The 12,743-nt window shown below is 30.7% G+C and overlaps 1 protein-coding gene across 3 annotated transcripts in view; it reads left to right on the top strand.

Annotated features, from left to right (window-relative positions):
* Window positions 1-12,743, top strand: part of LOC127727074 (uncharacterized) — a 149,001-nt gene that overhangs the window by 49,549 nt on the left and 86,709 nt on the right. Inside the window, exon 6 of one of the 3 annotated variants that reach the window (XM_052234490.1) lies at window positions 12,089-12,224. The exons of the other annotated variants lie outside the window; for them this stretch is intronic. Coding sequence (XP_052090450.1) covers window positions 12,089-12,224 — 136 coding nt within the window. The remainder of the gene's footprint in view (window positions 1-12,088; window positions 12,225-12,743) is intronic. 3 annotated transcript variants of the gene reach the window in all.

Raw genomic sequence — 12,743 nt, 5'->3', positions numbered from 1 at the left:
GATACAAGTATCTTGTCTTAGGGAAGGATAAATCGTACTTTAAAAAAAAATCAATCTGATTAAAAAGAAAAAAAAAGTATCTGAAACTGACATTATCAAGATGCTTGATTTCTTGATTGACAACATATTTGTTACGTTTGGAGAACGTGTTTTTAACACACAATCGGTATTCCCATAGGAACCATCTGTATTCCGCTTTTTGCCGGCTTGTGCCTTAAATCATATGAAGCTGACTTCATACAGGAATTCCTAAAGAAGAACGAAAAGACATTTATCCTTTAACTTTACTTTCCGGTATATAGATGATATTCTCTCAATAAATAATTCAAAATTTGGTGACTATGTTGAACGCATCTATCCCATCGAACTTGAGAAAAAGAATACAACAGAAACAGTAAAGTCTGTCTCATATCTTGACAAACATATGAAAATTGACAATGAGGGTCGTTTGAAAAAAAATAAAATACGACAACAGTGATGATTTCAGCTTCCCAATTGTGAACTTTCAATTTTTATATAGCAACATTCCAGCAGCGTCTGCATACGGAGTATAAATCATTCCAGGGCGTGTTAAACCTCACTTTTTTCAATTTGAATGTTTCATAATCCTTCTCCAACCGATCCGTCATAAAAATTTATTTGGTGTAGAAACATCAAAACCTTTACAAGTTTGGTTTGCGGTAATATAATTGGAATTTTGTTATACTCTTACTAAATAATGATTAAATAAATAAAGATATTATGGACAATTGTGGACTTAACATATTAGCTTCATAATTTGTATGTTTTCAATCTCATTCAACAAACAACAGCTTTCAAGTTACCAAGTTGTCAAATTTCTGTTGCAGTAGGGACCTCAGTGGCCGAGTGGTCTGAGTAATTGAACTACTGTATCTAACCTGTCAACACTTTGGTTTTGAGTTCGAATGTCGAACGTGCTAAGCGTGTTCTACTCCAAAAGATATTAACTAGGATGGTTAGTCTTCTTACCGTAGACCGGTGGTTCTCTCCTCGCACTCAGGCTTCCTCAATCTATATTAACTGACCACTACTTAATATCATAATAGTGCTGAAACTGGCATTAAACACCAATTCTAATATGACGACCTATATATCGCAAACGCAGTAATTCACCCATTGGCGTTTTTGAGTTACGCCTACCTTATTTCTACGATCAAGGTGACGTCATATTTATAAAATTAAGAAGATGTAGTAGCATTGCCAATGAGACAACTCTCCACCAGAGACCAAATGACATAACAGTTAACAACTAAGGGTACGGTATTTACCAAATTTTAATGAGTAAAAACAATACCGCATAGTCAGCTTTAAAAGGCCCCAAAATGACCACTGAATCACCAGCATGCTTATATGTATGATTTCGGTGTAAAATGTAAACACCGGCCGTTTTTTATGCTTCGTGTACGCCTCAGAATGTAATAAAATCGGATAAAAAGAACATTTGTAGGTAAAAAATTGAGAGTTTTTTTTTTTAATTTTTGTTTGATAAGATAATAATTTTAATATCATACGTTTGGGTAAAACGGAACAGCAAAACAGTATTGTTGACTCAATTACTGTATTTGTCCTATTGTAATCAAACTAACTCATGGCAGCCGTAGATTTGTTTTCATTTAACCATTAATTAGACATTTATAGTCGTATTTTTACCTTCGCTATCCCTCGGAATAAAAATGCCCAAACCATGGTTATTATGTAATCAATCAATCAATTGGTTACAAGAGCAGCCTAAAATATAAATATACATAAATGGAAAGGCTAGTTAAGGTTTCCAATATTTTCTTGTCATGAAATAAACATATCATTACAAGCCAGTAAAAGTCTGAAATGGCCTATATCTGTACTCGACTGTATTGATTTTTACTCGACCAGTCTGAATTAGTCTGAAATTTACTTGATAATACTCGACTGAAGTCTTAACCTTACTTAACAGTCTGAACTTGTACTCGACCTTTACTTGACCAGTACTCAACTATTTCATACGCGTCGGAACCATGATCGACCTAGTCTGAACCATGCTAGACCTAGTCTGGACCATACTCGACCTAGTCTGAACCATTCTCAACCAAGTCTTCACCAACCTTGATCTACTTTTTGTATCTATTTATTGTATTTCAGATCCTGCTCCACATGTGGCACCCGTCGTGTTGCTTATGTTATTTCAAATCCGGTAAATAGTCTAACTCGGTAGGTCACATTCGTGAAAAGGGAAGGGTATTGTTGTTACGACATAAGGAACATATCCGATATCATCTGTGAAACGGATATTCCATAACGATCAACTAACTCGTGATGGCGTCCGTAAAATTTACGAAGGGATGATTTCAACTTCACCATTTGGAACTCTTGGTTTAATAGCTTCCTTGTGAGCAGCAATTCTCTATCAAGGAAACATGATAGGAAATACAAGCCCGGGAATATCGTATCAATTGGGAGATATATACTCCGTATGCAGGCGCTTCTGGAATGTTTCTACATAGAAATGGAATGTTCACAATTGGGAAGCTAAATCATCTCTTTTGTCGTAAAGTTTTGTTTTCAACCGACCCTTATTGTCAATTTCTAGATGTAAGTCAAGATATGAGGCAGACTTAACTGTATCTGTAGTATCCTTTATCTCTAGTTCGATGGGATAGATTCGTTCAACATAGTCACCAAATTTTGTATTATTTAGTGAGAAATAGTTAGAAATTTGAAGAACAATTTGAAATTAAATATGTATTCAATATAGCATTGAATCAAAAATTTCACAATAAACATAATACAACTTCAACATCATATTCAACAACACTTACACATATATATATCACCTTTATAATAAAAATAAAACAAGCTGATCAAATAATCTCAAAACTGAATTGTGATTTATATTTTTAATGTCATTCAAAATTTTTGAATGTTTCAGATATATATTATGGTTACTGGACAATGTTCACCATTAACTAAAGCCTAGTATAGATATGGTGTCAGTTGAGTTAAGTTGATAATGCAATAAACAAATTAATCATTGAAATATATAAAAAATGTATATAAAGCAACTAAAAAAAATGACACCTTTGTTTTGTTAAACCAATAATTTCAATATAATCATGATAATAAAACTTCCGTAGCAATCATTGATAACCTTTTTAAAAAGGAAATGTGTTCCAAAGGTACAGTATAAATTTATTTCAATAAAAATGTTTGTCAGAATTAAAGACATGGCATACAAGAAGCACTTCAGTAAGGATTAATAACCTCAGTACATGTGTGTTTTACAGGTAAAAAGAAAGTCTTATTTTTCTTAACCTCGTGTATTACTTATCTAATGAATTCAAAAGGCCTTGCGATTTAAATTAAACAGGATGTTGCAATTTTGAATGAATGTTATTTAGAATTAAATACTCTCTGACCAGGTGTGATCTTTTTAATGAGTTTGCCCTACTTTATACTTCACCACTAATCAGAAGAATAATTTTATTAATTTCTTTAATTTTTATCCCTTTATGATACATATTATATATAATATATCCCAAATTATAATAACAGATATATTTCTAATATAAGGTTAAAATGGGTGCCACATGTGGAGCAGGATCTGCTTACCCTTCCGGAGCACCTGAGTTCACCCCCAGGTTTTGGTGGGGTTCGTGTTGCTTAGTCTTTAGTTTTCTATGTTGTGTCATCTGTACTATTTTGTGTCTGTTTGTCTTTTTATTTTTGGCCATGGCGTTGTCAGTTTGTTTTCGATCTATGAGTTTGACTGTCCCTCTGGTATCTTTCGTCACTCTTTTAAACAATTTCAGCGATTTTGTTCGCTGTTGTTGCCTCCTTATAAAGGATAATTATATAACTAAATTATGTAACCTTAAAACCTATGTAGTTTTTACTAAGGAATTTAGGAAAAAAAAAAACGCATGCCAAACAAGAAGCACCTTAATAAGGTTTAGTTACCCTCAGTATAGGTGTGGTTTTTAGGGAAAGTAATATATTTTTTTAAACAAAACTCTAAAATTTTAAAATCAATATAATTAAATTATATTATATAAAATAATTTGATTTAAATGTCTCTATTTGATAAATCTGAGAATCATGTAAGGATGTAAACATCTTTATTTTATTGTGGCTGTTGTCATATCAGTTAGGAAGAAATTTATTTTAACAGATAAAATTTTAAAAAAGTAGAGGTTATTTGGTCAAGTATGGTTCAGACCTTTGGTCGAGTATGGTTTAGACTGAAAAAATAGGTCGTGTACAGGTCGAGAATGGGTTAAGACTGTTTCAGACTTGTCGAGTAATAGTTCAGACTTTTTTCAATGGCAAATATTAGGATCAAGTACAAGTCAGTGCAGTCAAGTATGGTTTAGACTGGGGTCGAGTCATGTCGAGTAAAATTCAGACCAACTCAGACTGGTCGAGTAAAACTCAATACATTCGAGTACAGATAAAGGCCATTTCAGAATTTTAATTGTTTGTAGTGTATGAATCTTAGGTTAGAAATAAGGATAACAATAAAGGCTTTATAGGTAAAGTATCGGTATACAAATTGATATACATGTTCATTCTAAAACAAAAGACCCACTGTTTGATAATAAGAAAGAAAAAAAAAATCATGAGTACTTTAATTGTTGATACAAATCTAATCTCAAACATAATCTTACTATTAAATGAAGTGTTATATTAGTCTCAATATGAAAAAGAGATTAATTGTATTTTATTGCGAAATACTTCATGCATATTAATGACTTTACGTTCAAACTGGTGAATTACCTAAACCGTGTTTCATTCTTCTTTTTCCATTTAATGATTTTTGTGGTAAAGAAAAAATATGACTTGTATTAAATTCGTTTCTAAGTATTGAATCAGGAACAAAACTTGTTTGCGACATGTCTTCAAAGTTTGAAAGTCAGAATGGTCTGATTGGCTGGTACAACAACAAGGAACATATGAAGATGACTATATGAGGCGGCAGATATAATCTTCAGACATCAGCAAAGGCGAGAAAAGGTATGTTATATTAATATTGAATATATTATAAAAATAGTTTCTTGTTTCAGCGATGTTTTATATCGATTAGGTTATTGAAATGTATAATTCATACTTAATTTATTTGAAAATCATGCATTAGTCGGCATTTTAGTGAGGTAGTGTTTGGTAGATTTGTGTTATAGAACATTATTTGTAAATGCCAAGCAGCCTTAGAATAAATGCAGCAGATTAATCTAACAAATGACAGGCTCTCGCCAAATTAATATACAGGTTTCAATAAAAAGTTGGTACTTTTTATGGCTTTTCACACGTACTACGTTAAAGTAGCGCATTAGTATATAGTCATATAGAATCAAAATGATCAGTTTAGTTTTTTAGTAAAATTAGAAAAAAGAGACACACATTTTTTTTTTTGAAACTTTAATTCAAATGAAATATTTGTATTAATTTACCATGTCCTTAAATATTGCTTTGTAAATGTAGAAAATCTTAATTTTACTCTAAAAATGTACTTAATTTATATAATAAAAGAAATTACACGGACATTTTCGAAGCACAATATATAATATAGTAAGTTGCTTTTTTATGTATATTATTATATAAAAAAGTAATGCCCGAGTATTTTATTTGCTGAAAATATTTGATAAAATCTAGCTTCTCGTATTTTATTAGTTTTCGTTCTTTTTCTTTAAAAAAAGCTGTACATGGTTTAACGCTTAAACCTAATAATAGAAACATTACCTTTATTATAATGGCTTATACAACCTGGGAATTTAGTTTCTACATCTTTGATCATTGCATATTACCAATACCACTCTAATACGGCACAATTAAGACTACAAATTGGCGCAAAATGTTAAGGTCTTTTAAACAAAAATTTTATACATTTGGTTAAAAATAGTCCGATTACTTTTGTAATAGAGTTATTGCATCCTCAAATGTTTGAATTAATGATTTATTTGTCATAACAACATTAATTTCATAGGGTAACATGATAAGGTCAAGGTGTCGTTTGAATTAGGATGCAAGGCAAGTGACCCTGAAAAAGGGTTAAACCAAATTGTATAGGGTCAAAATTAAGCATTTTTCCACACAAAAAGAACAATGTAAGGAATGTTTTCTTTTTTTCACCTGAAGTGACATTCTATAAACTGGAATCAGTGAATTACCTATCTAATTTTATCAAAAGTATCTGCGAAATACCATTTTTAGAATAGGTGTAAAGTAAGTTATTAAATGAAACTTAAAGTGTCCTTTTGTAAACTGAATATTGTTTATCAAATCCTTTTTCTAAAATTTTGATACAATGTATTTTAGCGTCAGATTCAATCTTTAACCTTTAACATAGTTTCTCACATTTACAGGTCATTAAAACCATAATTAAGAACAGCAGTTGATTCAAAATTGTAAGTTGGTATTTTTTTTTAACTTTTTGTTTTGTTTTAACTATATTTATTTATTAACAATTTGTTTATAACTCGATAATATATTTATCTACACATCAACGGCATGTATCAATCTATTCATTATTTAGTTGAAAACAATCAATCCTACATGAAAATACAAAGAGTATTTGTAAATTGCATATACAGAAGGTTATAGTGGCTTAAATTCAATGCAATATGTGCATTCTTAGGTCGGATCAAAATTTTTTTGTTAGGTACATCACAATAAGGGTCAGGAATAGATTTTCCAAAAGTCGCAATGATCATACATTACAAGCAAAAGTTATTTTTTTTAGCTATTGTGTCATTCTTTAAGTGAATTACATTTTGAAAATATTGATAATCATAACAGATTTTATTATTTAATGATCAAATGTCTTTTGTAGTGGAAAAATGTATAGATGGATAGTTTTATCGTACATTGTGTTGAGTGCCAGTTTGTTTGAAGCATCCAAGGTAGTGAATTAATGGTATTGTAGTTAAATGTTATTTAAAAGTACTTGTAATAATATATCCAATCTTTTATGGTAATATTCTATACAAGGCACACAAAAGTCGTCATTCACCTAAAAAGTTAACCAAACCTTTAAACAGACGTATTCAAAAGGGATATAGTTACGATACTGCTGTCATGTCATTACAACTGGCATTTTTTGGAATCAAGATTGATTCACTCATAGGATCTTTGCATCGGAAATAAGTACATTTATCGCTATTTTATTTCAACTTACTGACTGCTAATTTCCATTTTATCAGAACAGTAGAGTGATATGAAAAATGATCGCTAGAAACTTAGGGCGCATGTGCCGTTGTCAATGAAAACATCAACGCCGTACCGGCTCAAGCGAGAAAATCAATCTCGTTGAAATGATCAACGATAATCTATAACTATTCTAATCAGTTGTTGGCATGATACGGGTTATATTCTTCTCATGAATTTTACGATTTTATAACGGAAGCGATTGTGCTTCATTTTCATATGATGAGGACATCATTGTACAATCAGTTTAATTGAGCTGGCATGTAAGTTACTGCTAGTATTCCTTTGTTAATTTGTGCATCATTGTCCATTTGCTTTGTTTCTTTTGTTTCCTATTCTGACATCGGACTTGGACTGCTTTTAAACTGAGTTTTACTGTGCGTATTGCTGTGTGTTTGTTTATTCTACATTGGCTACAGGTATAGGGGGATGTTTGAATCTAACAAAATATGTTTAACCCCGCCGCATTTTTGCGCCTGTCCCAAGTCAGGAGCCTCTGGCCTTTGTAAGTTTTGTATGTTTTTTTTTTTTTTAAATTTTACTTCATTTATATGATTTGGAGTTAGTGTGACGTCCATTTGCACTGAAACTAGAGTATATGTTTGTTAAGAGGCCAGTTGAAGCCGCCCCCGAGTGCAAGATTTTCTCGCTGTGTTGAAGACCCATTGGTGACCTTGGCCTGTTTTCTGCTTCTTGTGTGGGATGTTGTCTCTTTGACACATTCCCAATTTTCATTTCCAATTTCATATATATATATATATATATATAAATTATTCTGTGTACCAACTGATTTCTGAAAATGAAATTGCACATGTGCATTTTTTATTGTTATATTTTTCAAAGTTCTATAACATTAACTGTCATCACTCGATTTATGATATTAGAACACCGGTATGCTACTGTTGTCTTTATTCATTAAATTCTAGAACATAAACTGTCATTATATAGATGCAGATTGTGATAAGCCATGCATATCAAAAACTCATTCATGTAATTTTATTTCACACACATTTTTACGTTTGAACTCGAATGGAGCACTGTGAAAAAAAATGAACAGCAACTGATTAAGATGTAATTTTGAAGGTATCAGAAAACGTGTTGAAAGACAATAAAGGTGGGGAATATGACGTCATTGATGTTCAAATTGGAAACACAGATATTGCAATAATCCAGAAAGATGGTGTTATACTGGCAGACGAAATTACCAGTAAAGACAAAGTAAGTTGACAATTAAGACACATTTATTGATTAATAGCTATTTAAAAAAAAATATTGTTGATGTTGTTACGCACTTTAGATTTATGACAAAACTTAGAACGCATTAAATTCATAAAGTATGGCAAGCCGTTTTACTACTTATTCTAACTTCAAGATATCTTATATAATATATAAAATATCTCATGTAATATATAAGATATCTCATACAATATATAGGATATCTTAAATAATCCATTTTTAGTAAGATCTTATATCTTATAAACTTTATAAGATATCTTAAAAAGTATATAAGATATCTTATTAACAATAAATTTTTAGAAGATATCTCATAAAGTTTCTTAGATATCTTAAAGTTAGAATAAATAGAAAAACGGCTTGCCATAATAGAGTGTTCAATTTTACTTGTTTGATAGTACTGGATCGATATCGCTGTTGATAGACTATAAGTAGTAATTCGTTATTATTTCCTTTGTTTTAGGAGTATTCAATCATCAAGTATAACAGAACCTGCAATGTTCAGTTTTATGATGTAAATGTAAGTGAATGTCAACAAACGTTTTGAATGGAAAAGAAACTGAACAAACATGGATTCACAGGATTAAATGCCTGATTATTTTCTTTAAAACAGTTGGTTATAGAACTGTGCGTGACAATTCTCCAATTATTCAATTGTGACATTTATATAATTGCTTTGCAACCAAAGTTTTTGTTATAAATAATAGATATAAGAAGATGTTATAAATAATAGATATAAGAAAATGTGGTATTGAAAGCAAATGAGACAACTCTCCATCCAAGTCACAATTTGTAAAGTACACCATTATTGGTCAAAGTGCGGCCTTCAACACGGAGTCTCGGCTCACAATGATCAGCAAGCTATAAAGGGCCCCAAAAATAACTAGTGTAAAACCATTCAAACAGGACAAATGGATATTTTCAATTTTCTTGTCGTATATCAGATCGAAGGGTGTCATGATTGATCGAGGGAGGTCTTTCTTTCGGCAATCCTGACACTCCGAGATGTATTATACGACAAGAAAAACCTTAATATATGTATTATCTGACTAACATATCGCCAACAAATATTATTTTCTGCAAAGTATTGCAGGATTCGCGTCGTACTTTACCGACACAATAAAGTGAGATATTCTTTTTTCTATTAGTACATACGCACCCATTCTCGTCCAATGGGAAATCAGTATTATCCCTTCTATTTTTCATAGTAAATGGCTTGCCATGCACTATAAAATGATATACATGACTTTTCAATGTGGATTTATTATGAAAGTGAACTCTTTAAAACTGTGCTAAAGAAGTGTACAACCCCCCAAGGCAATTTTAAAAGGAAAAGAGCCAAACAAAATCATCAGTACAGTTGTTTGTCTATTTATTATAAATGAAATCAGGAGAATAGAACAATAAAACTATAAAAGCATTTTAAGTTGCGATTTTAACATTGTAAATTATTTAATTATACACATATAAACCCTCTCTCCATTTAAAAAAAAAAAATATCCTTTTTCATTGTCACAATCTCATTGCTCTTTCATTTCATTAATTGAAATGACCATTAAAATGATTTACATCCAATTTACTAACCATGTTAACATATAAAGTGAGCTTATATCAAAATTTGATTATGACAATGAGAGGCTTATTTTGTTATGTCACTCGAAGCTATGAATTTAGGAAATTAAGAACTGGCTCGAAAAGAGCACAAAATTGGGGTACATGTACATATAACACAGTGACAGAATAATCAGACAGTTAATGCGGCTGCTTAACTGTAAGAAACACACGAAATTATAATATTCATAGGTCAAAGTATGGTTTCCACTACAGCGTGAATCAATAAGATTTTAAAAATCCTTTACACGAATTTGTTTATTTTTTTTTCCATCTCGCATAATGTCCCTTTATTGTAGCAAAAAAAAAAAAAAAACAACATCACATTATTTATTTCGAAAGTTAAAATGTGCGTCAACGACAATTTTTGTGATTTTGGTAATTTCAGTAAAATAAACACAGAAAACATAAAGGATTGATTCCGCCTTAAATCTAACAAAGTTAGAACATAAAAAGTAAACCCCAGTAAACACCCACACATGATAACCATAAAACGAATTACATGTTAAAGTATATAATAGTTTACCTTTAAATAAGGGTAATTATTTTATGCCTTGGGGCAAATTTCGATGAAACTTGGTATCGTTCAGGTTGATTCTTAAAAAAACAGACCCATCGTTTTTAAAGAAAATAACTCCATATAGGTATATAAGTTGGTCTAACAAATGTTAAAAACTACATTTTCAGTTACTTTTTTCCACTGACATAATGCTAATGTTTATAGACTGAAATGTATAACACATGCACACATCTCGATTAATTATTCATAGGGCTGCATTTTGTTCCTTTGACAGCTTGACATTTATCAATAAATAATGTATATTCACATATGAAGCTATTCAGGTTAAAGATTTTGCGAATATCATTTTTACATTTGACGGTAAACCGCGATCTTTAAAGACTGCCCATAGTGGGTTATATGAAACAGTAACGGTTGAATTCAGTATACGATGGTGCTTACCCATATATATGCAAATTTAAATGTTTTCTTTTTACATTTCTTTTTTCATTATTATATATTAGGATATTTTTTTTACAAAATCGATTTTAAAGTTTGTTAATATTTCGAAATGTCATAAGCATACTCATTATGTCTTTGAGTACTTGGCAACTCAATGTAAATGTATGATACCTTTGATAACTCACAAACACGTATTGAAATATTTTAAGCAGAAAAGTACGAAAGGTTAAATTCTTAGCATATTAGTTAAAATTTGTGATAATCAAGATTTGCATGCTGTGATAAGGAAACTTTTCAGAAGACGGTTAATTTAAAATGATATAAGCATATCAATTTAATATCAGGAGATGTTGTATGATTGCAAATGAGTCCAGATGAGCTAGATTTTAACAATATAGGTCATCATACGGTCTTCAATAATGATCAAAACCCATACATTTTCATTAGCTATAAAAAGGCTTGAAATAACAAAACGTAAAATAATTCAAACAAAAAGTGATTTATGACAACAACAAAAAAGTATAAAAGACAGCAACCTTTGATACCCACTGATGTACATGCTTCTTGCCTATATGGAGTGCATTTATATGATATGGCGGAATAAAAAATGTTAGTAAGCGACCAGCCCTCTACCAAACTTGGAAAAAGGCGTAACAGCACGACTTAAGAAAAACTATAACAATCATTTGAAAAAGGCTTGTCAAATTGTATTAAAGTATCTATTTTATGTATACATTGTAATTATTCAAAGGACATTCTTAAGTATTTTAAAAGGTTAAAAATGTAATTTATTTTAATTTTGCTTCAAAAGATACTAAAGGAGACAAGATTTCACTATTCAGAGTTTGTAAAAATACCTTGCTTTTTTATTTTTTGGCACCCATATCTTGAACAATTATAATCGACTTTGAATAGAGAACATACATTCTTATTCAAACACAGATGAGCATATTTATAGACTCTCTAAACTCTACAAATTTAGTTTTCAAAATTATTTTAGTTTACTGAAATGAAAATAGAAATGTCAATTTCATATCATGCGAGACGATACTAAATATATATTATTTAACTCGTTCATTATCCTTACAGGACACTCCAGATTCCGAAACCTGCTATGAAGCTTTTGAAGATGACCAAAGCATTCCGAATGACACCAAAACAGAAATCAAAGAAGAATGTGGAGATTTGGACATTGCTTATGTTAAGGCCATTCATTGTAACACACGTATGTTTGTTTTAATTTTAATTCAATCGACAACTTTATGAAAGATTTTCCTAAGAAATGAATTTGTTGGAAGCTCCCCTTAAATGTATACAAAATATTTGGAACAAACGTGTTGCAAAACAACAAACAACCAATCAATCATGCAGTCCTGCAAAAAAAAAAATAAAAAAAAATACAAGACTCATATTAAGATTCGTCAGTTTCGCTTCCGTCTAGAGTCGGCGTTACTGAATAAAACAAAAGAGGTTCGCTGGATTCATTACATGACGTCTCACGACACAATATATCAGCATAAACTTAATAAAAGTAGCTTTATAAAAAAGGATAAAAAAAAAAAAAAACAACAAAAAAAACAACAAAAAACAAACTCCTTGGTAAACTCAAATAGGGGAAGTCCCCAAAACCTACAAATCAAACTTTATACTTTGTCAACCAACGAAACGAAAGGAAAACAACTGTCTTATTCTTACTTGGTACAGGAATTTTCCGGAGAAACTGATAGGTTAACCTGTGTATAAA

The sequence above is a fragment of the Mytilus californianus genome, unplaced genomic scaffold (assembly GCF_021869535.1).
Source record: "Mytilus californianus isolate M0D057914Y unplaced genomic scaffold, xbMytCali1.0.p SCAF_19, whole genome shotgun sequence".
NCBI lineage: Eukaryota > Metazoa > Mollusca > Bivalvia > Mytilida > Mytilidae > Mytilus > Mytilus californianus.
Note: the sequence above shows the minus strand (reverse complement) of the source record. Positions and strands in the feature narration are given on the sequence as shown.